The 22,831-nt window shown below is 49.1% G+C and overlaps 2 protein-coding genes across 2 annotated transcripts; both read left to right on the forward strand.

Annotated features, from left to right (window-relative positions):
- The first annotated feature begins 883 nt into the window (after nt 1–883).
- LOC144611207 (E3 ubiquitin-protein ligase TRIM39-like) lies at nt 884–7,147 on the forward strand. Its single transcript, XM_078430257.1, has 5 exons — nt 884–887; nt 2,310–2,464; nt 4,398–4,420; nt 4,518–4,636; nt 6,470–7,147. The coding sequence occupies exons 1-5, from the start codon at nt 884–886 to the stop codon at nt 6,997–6,999; spliced, it is 831 nt and encodes a 276-aa protein (XP_078286383.1). The 3' UTR covers nt 7,000–7,147.
- Nucleotides 7,148–10,709: 3,562 nt separating this feature from the next.
- On the forward strand, nt 10,710–21,131 carry LOC144611208 (zinc-binding protein A33-like). The gene is made up of 8 exons (XM_078430258.1): nt 10,710–10,713; nt 12,136–12,290; nt 12,382–12,477; nt 13,990–14,223; nt 15,413–15,435; nt 16,386–16,504; nt 19,835–19,940; nt 21,119–21,131. The coding sequence occupies exons 1-8, from the start codon at nt 10,710–10,712 to the stop codon at nt 21,129–21,131; spliced, it is 750 nt and encodes a 249-aa protein (XP_078286384.1).
- The last annotated feature ends 1,700 nt before the right edge of the window (nt 21,132–22,831 follow it).

The following is a 22,831-nucleotide window of genomic DNA, read 5'->3' on the forward strand; positions in this document are numbered from 1 at the left end:
TCCATATCCCTCCAAACCTGGCCCATCCATGTACCTGTCTAACAGCTCCATAAATGATGGGATAGTCAAGTCAAGTCAAGTCAAGTCAATTTTATTTGTATAGCACATTTAAAAGCAACCCACGTTGACCAAAGTGCTGTACATCTGATTAGGTTCCAATGGGAAAAAAATGAAACATACAGTAGCACGCAAACATTTCACAGCGCCTCCTCAATGAGCGTCAAACGCTAGGGAGTAGAAATAGGTTTTGAGCCTGGACTTAAAGGAGTCGATGGAGGGGGCAGTTCTGATGGGGAGAGGGATGCTGTTCCACAAGTCCCTGCCCCAACCACATCCTCTGGCAGTTTGTTCCACAAATCCACCACTCATTGTGCCAAAAAGTTACCGCTCAGGTTCTTATTAAATCTTTTCCCCTTCACCTTAAACCTAAGTCGTCCGGTCCTCGAATCACCTACTCTGGGCAAGAGACTCTGTTCACCCAATCTATTCCTCTCATGACCTTATACAGCTCTATAAGGTTACCTTTCATCCTCCTGCACTCCAAGGAATAGAGTCCCAACCTACTCAATCTCTGCCTCTCGCTCAGGCTGTCTAGTCCTGACCACATGTTTGGCGACATGCCGAATTGCTTCAGTCCACTGATGAAGTACAGGTGTCGGTGCGGCGTCTTGGCTGTGTCTGCAGTGTCGTTGGTCCGCCATAGATCGTTGATGATATTTACGCCAAGGAGCCTGATGCCCTTCGCCATTTCCACTTCAGCGTGTTTGATTCTGACATGGGCTTGTCCTCCACTGCACGTGCTGGTGCCGGTCCCAATCAGTGCCTGTCCCCATCTGTGACGAACGGCTGTTTATCGACAGTGCAACGTCTTGTTATTGCAATAATGAGTGCGCATAATCAGAGGGAAAGAGGTTTTACGAGGATGTTGCCAGGGCTCAAGGGCCCGAGCTATCAGGAGAGGTTGAGCAGGCTGGAACTCTCTACCTTGGTGCGCAGGAGGACGAGGGATGACCTTAGAGAGGACTAAAAAACAACGAGAGGAACAGATCGGGAAGATGTACAGTCTCTTGTCAAGAGTAGAGAAATCGAGAACCAGAGGACATAAGTTTAAGGTGAGGGTGGAAAGATTTAATAAGAACCTGAGGGGTAACACAATATGGGTGGTGGGTATATGGAACGAGCTACTGGAGGAGGTAGTTGGGCAGAGACTATCACAACGTTTACGAAGTAGTTGGACAGATACATGGATAGGGCAGGTTTGGAGGGATATGGGCCAAACGCGGGCACTGCAGGTCGGTCCAAGAACATAATGGCTGTGGGAGAGGAGCTGGGAATGGGAGCTGTAATGAACCTGTCGGTTTAGTTGATGGCCACAAAGAACTAGATCAGTCCCTTCAGCCCAGATCAGACTATGCAATGCCACCACTCCAGCAGCACGTTCCAGGCACCCACCACCCTGTGTGATGAAACATGACCCTTGAAATTTGCCCCCACTGTGCAAAAATCAGAGCCGAGAGGGAAGGGGGGCGGCGCGGGGGCGCCTGCTGCCTCGTGCGGCGGGACCTGGTTCGCCGCTGCGGGGAAATATAGACAGTTCCATAAACATCCCGCAACTTTGTCGGCCCCAGAAACGTGGCGACTCTCTCTGCACTGCCTGGGGGAGGTCTGTATTTTACCGGATTGCAAGCAAAAGCAAAGCATTTCACTGTCCCTTGGTTCATGTGACAATAGAGTATAATTGGCTCATTGAGTTGAATTCAAGTTTGCACATGAGACTGTTAAATGAAATAACAGTGTTTGTTGTAGATATAATATCATTGTGCAGCCTAATATAATGAACAATTCACGATGGGAAACACTGATGTATTTAGTTTAAGGGAATGAAATGTACAGGCAGCTTGTATCAAATAGCATCCACTTACTGGTCAGGGCTGTGATTGACGGGGCTGAGCTCCGCCTCCCCTCAGCCGTGCCCCGATACTGCAAGGATTCAGCAGCTGCGCCAAAGGGAACTCGTTTTGAACCAGGAAGTGGCGGAGTTACAATGGCTGCGAAAGACCAGGTCGAGAGTTGGACCGTGGAGGCAGTTTGCCCCATGTGCCTGGAATTCTTCACCGATCCGGTTACACTGGAGTGCGGGCACAACTTCTGCCGCTCCTGTATCACACAGAGTTGGGACAGGGAAGGGAGAAACTCCTGCCCGGAATGTAGAGAGGAGTTTACAGACCGCACCCTCAGGGTGAATCGGGCCTTAGTTAGACTGGCTGAGAAAGCTCGAACACTGAGCCTGAATCGGGACATAATTCCAGAGAAGGAAAGTAAACCTCACTGCGAGGAACATCAGGAAGAACTGAAGCTGTTTTGTGAAACTGATAAGAAGCTGATCTGTGTGATTTGTGCAGCTGGGCGGGAACACAAGTCTCACAGCTTCATGGCGGTTAAAGAAGCTGTTGAAAACCACAAGGTAAAAGCAAACCGATTTTAATCGCATCATTGTTTAATTCCATTTTTACTGTTCAACCATTTAATTTTCTGATTCCCAAACACAATTCCAGAATCAGGTGAAATCTTCCATCCAGTCTCTCACAAAAGATAAATCAGGGATCCAGCAAATGGAGCAGCAACAGAAAGAGAAGATTTCTGGAGTTCTGGTGAGGCTTTAAGTTTCGATTTCCTGATCTTGTGCAGGTTTGATCCCTGTGATGCGTGTAATAACAGGGCAGCGTAGTGACACAAATAGTGCTGCTGTCTCCCAGTTCTGGGGACCGGGTTCGATCCTGGCCTCGGGCTCTGCAGAGACAATAGGTGCAGGAGTGGCCATTCGGCCCTTCAAGCCAGCACCGCCATTTAGTATGATCATGGCTGATCATCCAAATTCAGTACCCCTTTTCTGCTTTTTCCCCATATTCCTTGATTCCGTGAGCCCAAATAGCTACATCTAACGCTTGAAAACATCCAGGGTATTGGCCTCCACTGCTTTCCGAGGCAGAGAATTCCATAGATTCACAACTCTTTGGGTGAAAAAAAATTCCTCATCTCATTGTAAATTTCACCTGTGTGGGACGAATAAAGGAATATATTATTATTATATCAGTCCTAAACAGAATATAGAAAAATAGGTGCAGGAGTAGGTCATTTGGCCCTTCGAGCCAACACCACCATTCAATATGATCATGACCTACCCCTTATTCTTTAACTATAACCCCTGGTTCTGGACTCCCCCAACATCAGGAAAAATTTTCCCACATCTATCCTCTCCAATCCCTTAAGAATTTTACATGTTTCTATAAGATTACCGCTCATCCTTCGAAATTCCAGTGAATACAAGACCAGTCGACCAATTCTTTCATTATGTGTCAGTCCTGCCATCCCGGTAATTAACCTGATGAACCTACACTGCACTCCATCACTAGCAAGAATGTCCTTCCTTAATTTAGGAGACCAAAACTGCACACAATATTCCAGGTGTGGTCTCAACAGGACCCTGCACAACTGCAGTAGGACCTCCTTGCTCCAAAACCCAAATCCTCTCACAATGAAGGCCAACATGCCATTAGGTTTCTTCACTGCCTGAAATCAAAGGGAATGGGACAAACAGAGGAGTTCAGTCCTGGGCTAAATCAGCCATGACCACAGTTTGGGGATTAACATTGAAATCTAGAATGTGGCGCACACAGCAGATTGATCATCTACATCCGGTTCCCATCAGCAGTGGGCGGTCACCTTGGGGGAATTTGCTCTGTTTGTTTTACCCACCATTGTTCACCATAGAATGACTTCCCATTCTACATCATAGACAGGCAATTCAGCCCATCCTATCCAGTCAAGGTTTCTGCTCCATTCAAAATCCCTCCCATCTACTCACCGCACTCAGTAACAATACCCCGAATTCCAGGAGTGCTCACGTGATTATCCCACTTGCCCTTAAATTATTTCTGCTGTTGGCTTCAGTCCCTCCAATGCAAGTGAGGTCCATGTTCTCATGACTGCATTCCTTTCGGTATTTGTTAAAGACCGCGTTACATTTCAGGTTAGATTTTTGCTCTCCCATCGATTAGAGATATTATTTCATCCTCACCCATTTAAATCCACCGATAAAATTAAATCTTATCTCATCATTCCTGACATCTTCCCCAGATAAACTCCCACAACCTGCCCAGTCTTTGCATTGAGTTCCATCCTCACAGTTATGGCGTCATTCTCATGAACATTCCTTGTGCTTTTCCCCATCGTTCTACGTCTTGACGGCAATGTCCGCTTTCTGTCTGCATGACAGCGGCGATAAGAGTTGGGAAATGGGAATTATCAGAGGGTTGTAGAAATGTGGAGAAATTCCCGCTGTCAGGACGAAGACACAACATCTCAGTCAATTGAGATTTGTGTTTTATTTCTTTCAGGATGAAGCCGCTCGCAAGCGAAGGTAGGACATGCTCTTGATGGAAACATTATACGTTTTTGTGGAACAACTCAAAACATTTCTGATGCTCAGTTGATAAACAGCTGTTAAATATTCGCAGGGTTCGTGATGAAGCCAACCCATTGTCGGTGGTTGACGTTGCCTTACCAATTGAAAAGTTTCATTGCTCTGTTTCATTGAACACAGCATTTAAACAAACATCTGATGACTTCAAGCAAGGTAAAGCTTATACCTTTTCCATTGTTCTTGTTCCTGACACCTTTATGTAATAGGTGTACGAAGGAACTGCAGATGCGTGTTTAAATCGAAGGAAGGCACAACATTCTGGAGTAACTCAGCGAGACAGGCAGCATCACTGTAGAGAAGGTATGGGTGACTTTTCGGGTCGAGACTCTTCTTCAGTCTGAAGAAGGGTCTCGAACTAAAACATCACACATTCCTTCTCTCCAGAGATGCTGCTTGTCCCTCTGAGTTACTCCAGCATTTTGTGTCTACCTTCAATTGTGTCTATCTTTAAGTAATACTTAGATGCAAAGGTTAATGGTATTTTGGACTGAAGGGAAATTGAAGATTTGATCTCCCACCAAGCTCATCTGCTGGGAAGCATCACAGAGTCAGAGAGTTTTGTAGCACAGCAACAGGACCTTTGACTCGACTCGACCATGCCAACCACGTTGCCCAACCAAGCTAGCCCCACTTGCCTGAGTCTGGCTCATATCCTTCCAAGTCTACCTTATCCACGTATCTACCCAATTCTCTGTGAACTGTTGTAATTGTACCTTCCTCGACCACTTCCTCTGTCAGATCGTTCCACATCTACACTACACACTGACTGAAAAACCTGCTCCTCAGGTCCTTTTTATTGTTTCCACTCTCATCTTAAACTGATGCGCTTGAGGTTTAGACTCTCCGACCTTGGGTAAAGTATTGTGGCGAATCACCTTATCTGTGCATCTTATACACATCCATAATGTCACTCTGACAGGCTCCCAAGAAAAAATGTCCCAGTCTGAATAGCCTGTTCCAGGAATGAGTAGATTAACCTATGATAAGCTTTTGTCGGCATTGGGCCTGTACTCGCTGGAGTTTAGAAGAATGAGGGGGGACCTCATTGAAAAATACAGAATAGAGAAAGGCTTGGATAGAATGGACGTGGAGAGGATTTTTCCATTAGTGAGAGAGTCTAGGACTGGAGGACATAGCCTCAGAATTAAAGGATGTTCTTATCGGAAGGAGATGAGGGGAAATGTTTTTAATCAGAGGGTGGTGAATTTGTGGAATTCATTGCCACAGGTGGCTGTGGAGGCCAAGTCGGTGGATATTTTTAAGGGAGAGACAACTGGATTCTTGATTAGTACAGGTGTCAGAGGTTATGGGGAGAAAGCAGGAGAATGGGGTTAGGAGGGAGAGATAGATCAGCCATGATTGAATGGTGGAGTGGACTTGATGGGCAGAATGGCATAATTCTAATACTTTCACTTATGACATTATGACCTGACTGTCCAACTTCACCTGATAACACAGCCCTTCAGACCTGATGATGTAAATCCTTTTGCACCCACTCCAGTTGACTAACAAACCCACCCTTCCCTCTGTCACAAACAACAGAGGAACAGGTAATCTGGCCCCTCGTGTCTACCCCCTTTCACTGTGATCATGACGACCCCACCACACACCTGCCTCCTCTTTAACAACCTCAAATTACCGCTAACCTCAATATCCTCTTGCTCCGATCTGCCTCCATATGTGAGTACCCCCCTCCCTTCGTTTCTCCTTTACCACCGCAATCTCCCAATCCTCCTCACTCTCCGCACTCGTCCTCCCCGTCCACCCTCCCCACCTCACGAAATTCACCTCTCCATCCCCGGATAAAAACTCCTCGGGAGATGTCTGTTGTCCACCCGATGTGGTTGTGGGTGAAGCTCCGGGTAGGGTTTCAGTTGTCCGCCCGCCTGTGCCTGAGGCGGAGCGGCCTCTCCCCGGTCCCGGGGCCGCGCTGCCCGAGTCTCCCCCCGACCCCCGGGGACTCTGATTCTCTGCTTCTCCCCCCAGTCTCCGTCACCCTGGATGTGGAAACAGCGCATCCGCTGCTCGAGGTGTCTGAGGATCGGAAGAGGGTGAGACGGACCGGGACCCGGAGGAGTCTCCCTGACACCGGGAAGAGGTTTACTGACTGGCCGTGTGTGCTGGGATCGGAGGGATTCACATCGGGGAGACATTACTGGGAGGTGGAGGTGGCGGGGAGTGAGGTCTGGAGTCTGGGAGTCGCCGCAGAGTCTGTGGAGAGGAAGGGATGGGGCACACTGACCCCGGAGACTGGAGTCTGGCGGATCTGGCGGGTGGGTGACCAGTTTGATGCAGTCACCTCCCCTCTGTCCCGTCTCCCCGCCCGTCCCATCCCCGGGAGGGTGGGAGTTTATATCAGTTACGAGTCCGGGACAGTTTCATTTTACGACGCGGCCACCGAGTCCCATCTCCACACCTTCACTGAGAAAAAATTCACGGAGAAACTTTATCCTTTCTTCGGGCCTTGGGATGGAAACTGGCTGAGAATCTGCTCCGGTTCCGCTCCGGGTGTGTAAAAGGGTCGGATCCCGGGACCGGCGTCAGGAGCGGGGCTCAGGGGCTGTGGGGCAGAAACCCGGTGGACAACAGGTCGGCGCTGAACGGCTCCCATTTAATACCCAAAATACCGCGTCGTAAAAAACCCCAGTGAGCGCGGAAATAAAACCAGGGGGAATGTAAATGTGGGAAGAGTGAAATAAACAGCAAGTGGAATCAGAGCTGTCGATCCGTTCATTTTAACGCGTTAACCGCGTCCGTCATCGGAACAGAAACACTTTTGTGAAAATATAAAGATTGAAATAATTTCCCTTCCCGCGGGCTCCGCGGGTTCAGCAACAGCCGCGGGCGGCGGGTCCTAAACTCGCCCCGAGTCACAACGCGGCACCAGCGGTGTTGGTGTGGACTTCAACAGCGGCGTAACGGCGAGTATGGGGGGGGCAGGTGGAGACAGGGGCGGAATGACATCGGAAATTCCCTCCAGTGAGAGAAGGCAAAGTGAATATTGGAAATGGTAGATACAAGAAATCTGTTGAAATATAATGGGGGTGCGGGGAAAAAATCAACAAAGTGCTGGAGGAACTCAGCGGGCCAGGCAGCATCTGTGGATGGAAATGGACAGATCACGCTTCAGGGTCGGGACCCTTGTTTGGTCTGAAGGAGGATTTCCAAGAGCTACAGGTCCGTTATATCAGAGTGAATGAATTGGTGTTGATGTCGTGCGGAAGAGGGCGGTAAAGGTCTGACTCGGGAGGTGTAAATAGGAGAGAGGAATGAAATTGGAAATTACTGGAAGGCAGAAGAATAAAGCTGAATGTTGGGAGTGGGAGATACAATGGGTCTCTCGGTGTTGATGGCCATGTAAAACTAGAACAGTCTCTTCGGCCCACATAGAACGTGGAACAGTACAATGCCAAGCTAATCTCTGTTTCCTCTAGTTGCTCCGCTTTTCTCCCACATCCCAAAGACGTGCGGGTTTGTAGGTTAGTTGGCCCCTGTGAAGTCGCCCCTGGTGTATAGAGCAATAGAGAGTGGATGAGAAAGTGGGATAACATAGAACTGGTGTGAACGGGTGATCGATGGTGGTCGTGGATTCAGTTCCTCCCCCACCCTGGTCGTTGTACTAGTTTCACTGTGGTCCTGGTGAGTTTCATTGCCTGTAACTCGTTTTCACCGAGCTCACAGCCAACAATGGCCTGCTTCTTTTATCATCATTATTCGTTCACGTATCTTTCTTTCATTTGTTGAAAATCTTTGTACCACTGTCGATATATCTCGTTTCACTTTCCCAATCAGAAGAAGGGTCTCGACCCGAAACGTCTCCTAATCCTGTTCACCAGAGATGCTGCCTGACTCGCTGACCTACTCCAGCTTTTTGTGTCTATCTTCGGGGGGCCGAAAGGCCTGTTGCCGTGCTGTATCTCTGCACCAAACCGTGTTCTGTTAATCGGGAACAGGACTGTTTGCACATCTTGGTTCTGCCACTAGATGGCAGCAACGCCACGCGGTGCGACCACAGACCAGCCGTAACTTTGAGAATTCACTTTGACAATTGCAGAAACAGCGGGAATCTGGTTTAATAAGTGACTTTTGTCACCTGTTACCACACCCGAAGCCCAAACCAAATGCATGGCTTAAAACGTTGAGGCTTTAAAATGTGCAATAGAAGCAAAAATTGCCCCAAATACTCAGCAGGTCAGGCAGCAACAGCAAGGTGAAACAGACCTTACATTCCAAATCAAATACTGATGACGAATGGTGTTCAACCTGAGTCATTAATTCCGTTTCTTTCTCTACAAACGCTAACCAACCTTCTGAGTATTTATTGCATCTTACTGTACGTCTTCATTTTGGATTTTCAGCTTCTGGGTTTTTATTTTAGTTTTTCCAGTTCAATGGGCGATTGGAATGTGAGTCTGCCCATAAACTGCCATGAGAAAAAACAGAAAGCCTTGGCGGCAGTATGGGGTATTTGGAAAGAGAAGGCTTAATATTTCTGAGGTATTGTGGAGCAGCGGGAAGAGCCGCTGCCTCAAGGCCAGGGGCCCGGGTTCGATCCTGACCTCCGCTGCTGACTGTTCTAAGTTTGCACGTTCTCCTTGTGGCCTCGTGGATTTCCTCCGGGTGTTCTGGTTTCCTCCCACAATCAAAGGACATGCCGGTTTGTATGTTTATTGACCTTCTGTAAAAGCCCCAAGTGTGTGGGGAGTAGATGGGAAAATGGGACAACAGAGAATAAGTGTGAATTGATGACAGACACAAAAACCTGCAGGAATTCAACGGGTCTGACAGCATCTCTATAGAAAAGGAGTGAGTTGGTGATCGATGGGCCTGTTTCCATGCTGTATGTCGAAAGTAAAGTAAGGTCCACTGTAAACTTCTCTCTCGTCAGAAAAATAATGTTCAACTACCACGCAACAGAGAAAACAAGACACAGACCAGTGCAGCACAAGAACAGACTCTTCAACACCTAATGACCAGCTGATGGAAAGACCGTTCAGAAGCCCGATAACAGAGGGGAGGAAGCTGCTCCTGAGACTGGCAGTGCGCCCTTCCAAGGTTCTGTACCTTCTGCCCAACAAGAGCAGGGAGAAAAGGGAATGGCCGGGGTGGGACGTATTTGATTATGTTGTCTGCTTCTCCGAGACAGAAATAAGTGCAGATTGAGTCTGGTCTGGGCCTCATCCACAATTCTCTGAAATTTCTTGCGCTCTTTTCCCAAACCAAGCTGTGACGCAAACAGACAGTGCGCATTTTATCGTGAATCTTGGAGGTTTGCCAGAGTAATAGAATGAAAGAGTGAGACAGCAGCCAACATGTTCCACCTACACTAGTCCCAGCTTTTGGTCCATATCCCTCCAAACCTGGCCCATCCATGTACCTGTCTAACAGCTCCATAAATGATGGGATAGTCAAGTCAAGTCAAGTCAAGTCAATTTTATTTGTATAGCACATTTAAAAGCAACCCACGTTGACCAAAGTGCTGTACATCTGATTAGGTTCCAATGGGAAAAAAATGAAACATACAGTAGCACGCAAACATTTCACAGCGCCTCCTCAATGAGCGTCAAACGCTAGGGAGTAGAAATAGGTTTTGAGCCTGGACTTAAAGGAGTCGATGGAGGGGGCAGTTCTGATGGGGAGAGGGATGCTGTTCCACAAGTCCCTGCCCCAACCACATCCTCTGGCAGTTTGTTCCACAAATCCACCACTCATTGTGCCAAAAAGTTACCGCTCAGGTTCTTATTAAATCTTTTCCCCTTCACCTTAAACCTAAGTCGTCCGGTCCTCGAATCACCTACTCTGGGCAAGAGACTCTGTTCACCCAATCTATTCCTCTCATGACCTTATACAGCTCTATAAGGTTACCTTTCATCCTCCTGCACTCCAAGGAATAGAGTCCCAACCTACTCAATCTCTGCCTCTCGCTCAGGCTGTCTAGTCCTGACCACATGTTTGGCGACATGCCGAATTGCTTCAGTCCACTGATGAAGTACAGGTGTCGGTGCGGCGTCTTGGCTGTGTCTGCAGTGTCGTTGGTCCGCCATAGATCGTTGATGATATTTACGCCAAGGAGCCTGATGCCCTTCGCCATTTCCACTTCAGCGTGTTTGATTCTGACATGGGCTTGTCCTCCACTGCACGTGCTGGTGCCGGTCCCAATCAGTGCCTGTCCCCATCTGTGACGAACGGCTGTTTATCGACAGTGCAACGTCTTGTTATTGCAATAATGAGTGCGCATAATCAGAGGGAAAGAGGTTTTACGAGGATGTTGCCAGGGCTCAAGGGCCCGAGCTATCAGGAGAGGTTGAGCAGGCTGGAACTCTCTACCTTGGTGCGCAGGAGGACGAGGGATGACCTTAGAGAGGACTAAAAAACAACGAGAGGAACAGATCGGGAAGATGTACAGTCTCTTGTCAAGAGTAGAGAAATCGAGAACCAGAGGACATAAGTTTAAGGTGAGGGTGGAAAGATTTAATAAGAACCTGAGGGGTAACACAATATGGGTGGTGGGTATATGGAACGAGCTACTGGAGGAGGTAGTTGGGCAGAGACTATCACAACGTTTACGAAGTAGTTGGACAGATACATGGATAGGGCAGGTTTGGAGGGATATGGGCCAAACGCGGGCACTGCAGGTCGGTCCAAGAACATAATGGCTGTGGGAGAGGAGCTGGGAATGGGAGCTGTAATGAACCTGTCGGTTTAGTTGATGGCCACAAAGAACTAGATCAGTCCCTTCAGCCCAGATCAGACTATGCAATGCCACCACTCCAGCAGCACGTTCCAGGCACCCACCACCCTGTGTGATGAAACATGACCCTTGAAATTTGCCCCCACTGTGCAAAAATCAGAGCCGAGAGGGAAGGGGGGCGGCGCGGGGGCGCCTGCTGCCTCGTGCGGCGGGACCTGGTTCGCCGCTGCGGGGAAATATAGACAGTTCCATAAACATCCCGCAACTTTGTCGGCCCCAGAAACGTGGCGACTCTCTCTGCACTGCCTGGGGGAGGTCTGTATTTTACCGGATTGCAAGCAAAAGCAAAGCATTTCACTGTCCCTTGGTTCATGTGACAATAGAGTATAATTGGCTCATTGAGTTGAATTCAAGTTTGCACATGAGACTGTTAAATGAAATAACAGTGTTTGTTGTAGATATAATATCATTGTGCAGCCTAATATAATGAACAATTCACGATGGGAAACACTGATGTATTTAGTTTAAGGGAATGAAATGTACAGGCAGCTTGTATCAAATAGCATCCACTTACTGGTCAGGGCTGTGATTGACGGGGCTGAGCTCCGCCTCCCCTCAGCCGTGCCCCGATACTGCAAGGATTCAGCAGCTGCGCCAAAGGGAACTCGTTTTGAACCAGGAAGTGGCGGAGTTACAATGGCTGCGAAAGACCAGGTCGAGAGTTGGACCGTGGAGGCAGTTTGCCCCATGTGCCTGGAATTCTTCACCGATCCGGTTACACTGGAGTGCGGGCACAACTTCTGCCGCTCCTGTATCACACAGAGTTGGGACAGGGAAGGGAGAAACTCCTGCCCGGAATGTAGAGAGGAGTTTACAGACCGCACCCTCAGGGTGAATCGGGCCTTAGTTAGACTGGCTGAGAAAGCTCGAACACTGAGCCTGAATCGGGACATAATTCCAGAGAAGGAAAGTAAACCTCACTGCGAGGAACATCAGGAAGAACTGAAGCTGTTTTGTGAAACTGATAAGAAGCTGATCTGTGTGATTTGTGCAGCTGGGCGGGAACACAAGTCTCACAGCTTCATGGCGGTTAAAGAAGCTGTTGAAAACCACAAGGTAAAAGCAAACCGATTTTAATCGCATCATTGTTTAATTCCATTTTTACTGTTCAACCATTTAATTTTCTGATTCCCAAACACAATTCCAGAATCAGGTGAAATCTTCCATCCAGTCTCTCACAAAAGATAAATCAGGGATCCAGCAAATGGAGCAGCAACAGAAAGAGAAGATTTCTGGAGTTCTGGTGAGGCTTTAAGTTTCGATTTCCTGATCTTGTGCAGGTTTGATCCCTGTGATGCGTGTAATAACAGGGCAGCGTAGTGACACAAATAGTGCTGCTGTCTCCCAGTTCTGGGGACCGGGTTCGATCCTGGCCTCGGGCTCTGCAGAGACAATAGGTGCAGGAGTGGCCATTCGGCCCTTCAAGCCAGCACCGCCATTTAGTATGATCATGGCTGATCATCCAAATTCAGTACCCCTTTTCTGCTTTTTCCCCATATTCCTTGATTCCGTGAGCCCAAATAGCTACATCTAACGCTTGAAAACATCCAGGGTATTGGCCTCCACTGCTTTCCGAGGCAGAGAATTCCATAGATTCACAACTCTTTGGGTGAAAAAAAATTCCTCATCTCATTGTAAATTTCACCTGTGTGGGACGAATAAAGGAATATATTATTATTATATCAGTCCTAAACAGAATATAGAAAAATAGGTGCAGGAGTAGGTCATTTGGCCCTTCGAGCCAACACCACCATTCAATATGATCATGACCTACCCCTTATTCTTTAACTATAACCCCTGGTTCTGGACTCCCCCAACATCAGGAAAAATTTTCCCACATCTATCCTCTCCAATCCCTTAAGAATTTTACATGTTTCTATAAGATTACCGCTCATCCTTCGAAATTCCAGTGAATACAAGACCAGTCGACCAATTCTTTCATTATGTGTCAGTCCTGCCATCCCGGTAATTAACCTGATGAACCTACACTGCACTCCATCACTAGCAAGAATGTCCTTCCTTAATTTAGGAGACCAAAACTGCACACAATATTCCAGGTGTGGTCTCAACAGGACCCTGCACAACTGCAGTAGGACCTCCTTGCTCCAAAACCCAAATCCTCTCACAATGAAGGCCAACATGCCATTAGGTTTCTTCACTGCCTGCTCTACCTGCATGCTTACTTTCACTGCCTGATGTACCTGCATCCTAACTTTAAGTGACTGATGAACAAGGACACCCAATCTAATAATCTGCCTTCTTGTTCTTGCCACAAAAGTGCATAACGTCACATTTATCCATATTATACTGCATCTCCCATGCATCTGCCCACTCACCCAACCTATCCAACTCACCCTGCAGCCTCACAACATCCTCCTTGTAGCTCACACTGCCGCCCAGCTTTGTGGCATCTGCAAACTTGGAGATATTACATTTAATTCCCTCGTCTAAATCGTTAATATATACTGTAAATAACTGCGGTCCCAGCAATGAGCCTTGCGGCACCCAACTAGGGGGTGGTGGATGGATAAATGGGAATTAATGGACACGTGAGAAGGAATAGGCAGCTGGGAATTGCATTAGGGGTAGAGGATTGATGGGTTGTAAGATTACCCTCACGATATTTTAGAAGCATTTAGAAAAACTATTGAATTGCCAAAGCAAATAAAAATGCGCAGGCCAAATGTCACCAGTAAAGATGCGAGGAACCATAGTTAGTGACATGAAATATTGATCTTCACCTTTCATTTCACAGGAACAGTCACACAACCTTCAGTCCAAGATCACATCCCAGTTTGCTGAACTGCACCAGATTCTCACTGAGAAAGAGCAGTGGGTACTGGCAGATATCCGGGAGGAAGAGAAGAGGATTCTGAAAAGAATGAAGAAAAATCTTGCGGAGATCGAAGAGAATTTAAAATCTATTCAGGAGAAACTCTTTAAGTTGCAGCAACAGATGGATCAAAAGGACAATGTGGTGTTTCTGAAGGTGAGGGGTGACACTACACTCTGGCGAAGTGAAAGGGCACAGTCACACAATGGTGGTGACATTTCAGAAATAAATGCTGCCTTTACCAGTAATTGAGAACTGGGTAAATGGTCTTTCTGTTCCAGCTGTTGTTGTTCCCAAACTAAATTGTCTCCCGCATAATCTGGGATCTCAGGACTGCCTGGCCGGAATGTAGAGAGGTGTTTGTGGAGTTTAGAACTACGACGGGTGATCCTATATCTGATCGCTGAATGGACAGAGGGCAGTAAATCTCTGGGACTCTCCAACCAAGAGACTCTGAGAGGTTTAACCTGCTGGACGTATTTATACCAGAGGAAGATACATTTTTGAAAGTTCAGGGAACTGAAATCAAAGGGAATGGGACAAAGCGGAGGAGTTCAGTCCTGGCCTAAATCAGCCATGACCACAGTTTGGGGATTAACATTGAAATCTAGAATGTGGCGCACACAGCAGATTGATCATCTACATCCGGTTCCCATCAGCAGTGTGCGGTCACCTTGGGGGAATTTGCTCTGTTTGTTTTACCCACCTTTGTTCACCATAGAATGACTTCCCATTCTACATCATAGACAGGCCATTCAGCCCATCCTATCCAGTCAAGATTTCTGCTCCATTCAAAATCCCTCCCATCTACTCACCGCACTCAGTAACAATACCCCGAATTCCAGGAGTGCTCACGTGATTATCCCACTTGCCCTTAAATTATCTCTGCTGTTGGCTTGAGTCCCTCCAATGCAAGTGAGGTCCATGTTCTCATGTTTGCATTCCTTTCAGTATTTATTGAAGACCACGTTACATTTCAGCTTTGATTTTTGCTCTCCCGTCGATTAGAGATATTATTTCATCCTCACCCATTTAAATCCACCGATAAACTTAAATCTTATCTCATCATTCCTGACATCTTGCCCAGATAAACCCCCACAACCTGCCCAGTCTTTGCATTGAGTTCCATCCTCTCAGTTATGGCGTCATTCTCATGAACATTCCTTATGCTTTCCCCCTTCGTTCTACGTCTCAATGGTAATGTCCGCTTTCTATCTGCATGACAGCGGTGATAAGAGTTGGGGAATGGGAATTATCAGGGTTGTGGAAATGTGGACAAATTCCCGCTGTCGGGAATAGGACAGTCCATCTCATTCAATTGAGATTTGTGTTTTATTTCTTTCAGGAGGAAGCTGGTCGCAAGCGAAGGTAGGACATGCTCTTGACGGAAACAATGCACCTTATTGTAACATTGCACCTCATTGTAACATTGCACCTCATTGTAACATTGTAACATTGCACCTCATTGTAACATTGCACCTCATTGTAACATTGCACCTTAACAGCAGGGGGACCAACATTCTGGCTGGCAGGTTTGCTGGTGCTGCATGTGTGGCTTTAAACTGAGTAGTGAGGGGGAGGGGTTGACAAATTGGGAATATGAAGATGGAGTTAAAGGGGAAGCGAATACATGAGAAACTGTAAAGGACTCTTGAATAAATGGGAAGGGAAGTTCTAGATGGGATAAGAGAGCAAGGTCAGGGCAAATTGTAACAGGTGTGAGAGGGGAGGTGAATACCGAAGGTAAAGTGTTGTATTTAAATGCGCGAAGTATAAAAAATAAAGTGGATGAGCTTGAGGCTGTCATATGTTGAAAGACTAGAGCGACTAGGCTTGTATACACTGGAATTTAGAAGGATGAGAGGGGATCTTATTGAAACATATAAGATTATTAAGGGGTTGGACACGTTAGAGGCAGGAAACATGTTCCCAATGTTGGGGGAGTCCAGAACTAGGGGCCACATTTTAAGAATAAGGGTAGGCCATTTAGAACGGAGGTGAGGGAAATCTTTTTCAGTCAGAGAGTTGTAAATCTGTGGAATTCTCTGCCTCAGAAGGCAGTGGAGGCCAGTTCTCTGGATGCATTCAAGTGAGAGCTAGATAGAGTTCTTAAGGATGGTGGCGTCAGGGGGTATGGGGAAAAGGCAGGAAAGGGGTACTGATTGAGAATGATCAGCCATTATCACATTGAATGGAGGTTCTGGCTCGAAGGGCCGAATAGCCTCCTGCTGCACCTATTGTATATTGTCTATTGTTTTGTTGAACAGCCCAATATATTTATAACGCCCAGTTTATAACCAGCTGTTAAATATTTGCAGAGTTGGTGTTGAAGCCAAACCACAGTCGGTGGTAAATGGTCACTTGCTTCTTGAAAAGTTTGAAACTCCTTTTTTGTACAACACGGTATTGGCAGAAGCATCTGATGCCATCAAGCAAGGTAAAGCTTATACCTTTTCCATTGTTCTTGTTTCTGACATCTTTAAATAATGCGTAGATGCAAGCATTAATGGTATTTTGGACTGAAGGGAAATTGAAGATTTGATCAAACATAGCTGCAGAAAAGCATCACAAAGTCAGAGAGTTGTGTCACACAGAAACAGGCCTTTTGACTCGACACGTCCATGCCAACCAAGTTGCCCAACCGAGCTTGTCCCACTTGCCTGAGTCTGACACATATTCTTCCAAGTCTTTCTTATCCACGTATCCACCAAACTGTCTGTAAATGGTCGTCATTGTACCTCCCTCCAACATTTCCTCTGTCAGTTCGTTCCATACTTACACAACGCATTGACTGAAAAGCTGCTCCTTTTCACTGTTTCCACTCTCACCTTGAACTGATGCACTCGAGGTTTAGACTCTCCTACCTTTGGCTAAAATACTGTGGCTATTCACCTTATCTGTGCACCTTATATAGATCTTATACACAACTCTTAAAGCACCCTGATGGGCACCAAAGACAAATATCCCTGCCTGTCCAACGTCTCCCTTCAGACCTGATGAAATTGTCGTAGATCCTTTTGCACCCTCTCCAATTTACACACAACCTCATTGTTTCAACTGCTGTATTTAATATCCTGACCAATGAAAGCATGAGCGACAAACACATTCTACACCTCCCTGCCCGTCACCGTTGCATCTTCCATGGCACTGTGTACCTGCACCCCGACATCTCTCCGTTCTATAAAGCTCCCCGTTTACTGTGTATGTCCTGCCCTGGTTTGTCTCAGCAAAGTGCATCGCCTCACCTTCACATGAATAAATCCCACCTGCCGTTCCTGAGCCCATTGGCCAAGTTCACAGGGATCCCATTTACTCTCAGGTAACATTCTTCACTCTCCACAATGTCACCAATTTTACTTCCATCTGCAAACTGACTAACCTTGCAACCTACATACACACACAATCGTGTATATACATAAGGAACAACAGTGGGCTCTGTTTCCAGTCTGAAAATCAACCCTCTACCAACATCCTCTGTCTGCGGCCTTCAGGTAATGTTGTGTTCCATCCGCTAGTTCACCCCGGATTCCATGAGATCCAACCTTCCAGAGCGGCCTCTCATGCGGTGTGTAGAAGTTGTATCTCTCAGAGGGCAGTGAATATCTGGCATGTTGTGCCCAGGGTGGTGGTAAAAAGCTGAGATGTTGGATACGTGCAATTTGGCTACAAATAAATATTTGATAGATCGAAAATATAAGATGATGAGGAACTCACACAGAAGAGGAATTGGTGACAGCTTAGATCAGCCATGATCACATTGAATGGAGGGGCAAGCCTAAGGAGTGGATCCTAATCCTGCTCCTGTTTTCTTGTGTTCCTTTCCTCCTGTGTACCGATATATTGACAGACTTGACACAGAGGGAATGCAGCAAAGATTAACAATACTTGTCCCTGGGACAGTGAGTTTGCTGTGCGGGTTGAGATTGACTAGACCAGGCCTGTGTACTCGAGTGTTTGGGTGTATTAGAGGAGATCTCAGTGAAACACAGAGTTCTTACAGGGCTCAGTGGGCTGGATGCAGGGAGGATGGTTCCCCTGTCAGAGGGGTCTGGAGAGCGGGCACTCTCTCAGAATGTGGGCTGTACCGTGTAGCACAGAGACAAGGAGACATTACTACGCGCAGAGACTGGGGAACGACCCTGCACCGGTGGCTGTGGAGACTCAGTCATTCAGTGCTCTTGGAGCTGAGAGCCATGGTTGTACATTACAGAGTCTGGCCCTTCGGCCCATCGTGTCCATGACCATCTTTTCCCCAGCTATACTAATCGATTTGCCCACATTCCATCGGCATTCTTCTGCACCTCACCTATTTAAGTACCTCCAATATATTGATGATATCTCACTCCACCACCTCCTCTGTAGCATGTTCGAGATATCACCCACTCTCAGTGTAAATCTACTCGTTTGTTTGTTTGTTCCTGAATTACAGCCAAAACGGTACACGATAGCGATTTTAAGCCCACCTTGCTAACCGTCGCCCCTTTGGTGCTAATGGAAGAAGTTTCAATCAAATCGGTGTAATATTTTTAAAGTTATTCACATTTTAAAGTATAAATCTATCTCCTAAGGAGGTAGGGGGGAGGGAGGGAGGTAGGGGGAGGGAGGGAGAAGGGGGGGGGGAGAGGGAGATTGGGGGAGGAGAGGGTGCTCTACCAAAGCAGGAGAGGTTTGGGGCCCAACGTGCTCACTTGTTCCAGTAAAACCTAAATCTCAGATATACTTTAAAATTCTTTGCTCTCAATATAAACCTACACTCTCGTGATTTGATATCCCTGCATGCGAATAAGGTTTAGATAATTACCCTGCATCCTGCTGCAGACTTTGACAACCTTTCCCACTATCCACAATTTTTGCTTCCTCCCCAAACTTACTAATCACACCTCCCACATTCACATCCAAGCCATGGACATATAACATGAACAGCAAAGGTTTCAGCGCCAATCTCTACTACACACCACCAGCCACAGAACTCCAAGCAGAAAAATCATCCTTCTACCGCTACCGTCTACCTCCAACCACCAAGCCAATTGTGGATCCATTTCACTAGCTCGCCTTAGATCCCACCTGCCTTCGCTTTCTGGACCAGCCCTTACACGCGGAACATTGTCAAGTCCCTGAGTGAAGTTCATATATTGGTTTACAATGAGATCAGTGTGTTAGTTGTACACACCCATCAAATCCACCCGTGAATCCGCTCTCTTTCAACGACCCCACAACAACAAGTCTCCACCCATTCTGTCCAACACCCGATCATTCAACCTCTGCTTCCTTCCATGGTCCAGGCCACCCCTCCCTCTCTCTCACCCTCCACTTAAAGAAACAGGGGCAGGTCATCTGTCCCCTCGTGTCTGCCCCCTTTCACTGTGACCATGACGACCCCACCACCCACCTCTACCTCCTCTTTAACAACCTCAAATTACCGCTAACCTCAATATCCTCTTGCTCCGATCTGCCTCCATGTGATTACCCCCCTCCCTTCGTTTCTCCTTCACCACCGCAATCTCGCAATCCTCCTGACTCTCCGCACCCGTCCTCCCCGTCCACCCTCCCCCACCTCACGAAATTCTCCACGCCGTCCTCGGATTAAAAACTCCGGGGGGGAGATGTCTGTTGTCCACCCGATGTGGTTGTGGGTGAAACCCCGGGCAGGGTTTCAGTTGTCCGCCCGCCTGTGCCTGAGGCCGAGCGGCCTCTCCCCCGGTCCCGGGGCCGCGCTGCCCGAGTCTTCCCCCCCGGGGACTCTCTGATTCTCTGCTTCTCCCCCCAGTCTCCGTCACCCTGGACGTGGAATCAGCGCATCCGCTGCTCGAGGTGTCTGAGGATCGGAAGAGGGTGAGACGGACCCTGAGGATTCTCCCTGACATCGGGAAGAGGTTTACAGATAGTCCATGTGTGCTGGGATCGGAGGGGTTCACATCGGGGAGACATTACTGGGAGGTGGAGGTGGCGGGGAGTGAGGGCTGGGGTCTGGGAGTCGCCGCAGAGTCTGTGGAGAGGAAGAGTGGGGACACACTGACCCCGGAGACTGGAGTCTGGAGCATCAGGCGGGTGGATGACGAGTTTGATGCAGTCACCTCCCCTCGATCCCCTCTCCCCGCCCGTCCCATCCCCGGGACGGTGGGAGTTTATGTCAGTTACGAGTCCGGGACAGTTTCATTTTACGACGCGGCCACCAAGTCCCATCTCCACACCTTCACTGGGAATAAATTCACGGAGAAACTTTATCCTTTCTTCGAGACTTGGGATGTAAACCAGTGGGTGAGAATCTGCTCCGGTTCCGCTCCGGGTGTGTTAAAGGGTCGGGTCCCGGGACCGGTGTCAGGAGCGGGGCTCAGGTGTTGTGGGGCAGAAACCCGGTGGACAACAGGTCGGCGCTGAACGGCTTCCATTTAATCCCCAAACTGCAACATGACCTCCCAACTTCCATCCTCAATACTCTGACTGACGAAGGCCAATGTGCCAAAAGCCTTTTTGACCGCCTTATCCACCTGCGACTCGACCTTCAAGGAACCATGCCCCTGAACTCCTAGATCCCTCTGCTGTACGGCACTCCCCAGAGGACTACCGTTCACTGTGTGGGTCCTGCCCTTGTTCCACGTCACAAAATGCAACACCTCATTACAACATCGCGGGCTCCAGTCTGCGACCCGCTGGCGCGCACATCACCCGCTGTGGCTCCGCTCACGTTTGTAACTCTTCACCTTTAACTTGACGTTTGATAAAGTCTTTAAAAAACTAACCCGCGTTTGAGTTCTCTCCGCGTCCCCGCGTCACGGTACAGAGATCTCTTCAAACAGCAGACACGAGGATCCGTGGATACTGGGTTTACAAAAGGAAAAAGACACACAGAGTGCCGGAGTAACTCAGCGGGTCGGGCAGCGTCTGTGGAGAACGCGGATAGGTGACGTTTCACAGAGTGCTGGAGTAACTCAGCGGGTCGGGCAGCATCTGTGGAGAACATAGTTATCCATGTTCTCCGGAGTTGGTGCCTGACCTACTGAGTTACTCCAGAAGTTTTGTGTCCTTGTGTCTTTTTATGTTTTGTTTATAGTATTTGTTTGTAGAGACACAGCACAGAAACAGGCCCTTCGGCCCACCGTGTCCGTGCCTACCAGCGATCACCCTGTACAATAATTCTATCCTACGCACTAGGGACAATTTGCAATTTTACCGAAACAAATTAACCTACAAACCTGCAGGTTGGAAACCGGAGCACCCGGAGAAACCCCATTCGGTCACAGGTACATACACCGTACTGACAGCACCCGTAGTCAGGATTAAACCTGGGTCTTTGGCGCCGTGAGGCAGCAACACTACCCGCTGCGCCACTGTGCCGACCCTGGTTTAAGTTTGGAGACACAGCATGGAAACAGGCCCTTCGGCCCATCGATCACCCGTTCACACACCCGTTCTATGATATCCCACACTCTCATCCTCTCCTAATAGGGGAGACATTTACGGAGGGCCGATTAATCCACACGTCTCTGGGGTGTGTGTGTGTGGGGGGGGGGGGGGGGTGGGGGGGAGCACCCGGAGAAACCCCACGCGGTCACGGGGAGAACGTACAAGCTCTGTACAAACAGTACCCGAGGTCGGGATGGAACCCGGGTCTCTGGCGCTTTGAGGCAGCAGCTCTACCCGCTGCACCGCCCGCGGTGTGGGGCAGCTGACCGCGACCGGGGGTCCCGGGTACAGGACAGGGGGTGGGGGGGAGGAGGGGAGCTTCGGACGGGGTTACGTGTGGAAGCGGGTGAGGACTGAGGGAGGGAGGGAAGGGGTGGGAGCCGCCATCTTCTGCTGCTTCTGCGCCTTCACCTTCTGCTCCACGCTCCTCCGCACCCGGTCCTGTGAGCAGAGCGGCCCGTTAGACGGCAACCCCAGACCCCCGGGGGAGGGGAACACGGTGACCGCCCTCCCATCACCCCGTCCCCAACATACCCCACTCGCTCTCCCCACTCACCCTACCTCCCCTCACATCCCCCTCCCCTTTCCATCCTCACCTCCTCACCCTCCACTACCCCCTCCGATTCCCCCTGCTTCCCCTCACTCAACCTCCCTCCCCTCACCCTCTTTCCCCTCACCCACTCCTTACCCCTCACCCCTCCCACGTTGCCCCACCCCACCCCCTCTCCCCCAGCTCCCCCTTCCACTTCATCCCCTCTCCCTCACCCTCTCCCCATCCCCACTCTCCCTTCCCCCCTCCCCACTCCCCAGCTCCCCCTCCCCCTCCATCCCCCTCCCTCACTCTCTACCCCCCTCACACTCTCCACCCCTCTCCCCACTCCCTCCCTCCCCCTCACTCTCTCCCCTCCCCACATGCCCTCTCTCCTTCTCCCCTCCCACACCTCCCACCCTCCCCCCCTCACCCCCGGTTGCCGCTGGCCACCAGCTTCTTCCTGCGCTCCAGGTTCCCGCTGGAGCTGCGGCCCTTCATCCGCCGCCTGGGCTCAAACTTGTCCGTGTCCGTGGGGTCGTAGCCCTGCGGGGGGGGGCAGAGGGGTCATGAGAGGTGGGGGGAAGGGGGACGGGGAAAGGGTTTCGGGGGGGGTGGGACTAACACCGGGCGCTGCACCATGTCACGTTGCCTCTGCCCAGGGCAGTGGGTCGGAGTGGGAGAGGGTCGTGGGGGGGGGGGGGGGGGAGAGATAGTGGGTAGGGGGTTCGGGGGGAGGGGGTTCGAGGGGGGGGTCTACACTCACCAGGCGCTGCACCCTGTCGCGATGCCTCTGTTCCAGGGAGAGGGGGTCGATCTGCCCCAGGCGCT

Source organism: Rhinoraja longicauda, chromosome 39 (genome assembly GCF_053455715.1).
Source record: "Rhinoraja longicauda isolate Sanriku21f chromosome 39, sRhiLon1.1, whole genome shotgun sequence".
Taxonomy (NCBI): domain Eukaryota; kingdom Metazoa; phylum Chordata; class Chondrichthyes; order Rajiformes; family Arhynchobatidae; genus Rhinoraja; species Rhinoraja longicauda.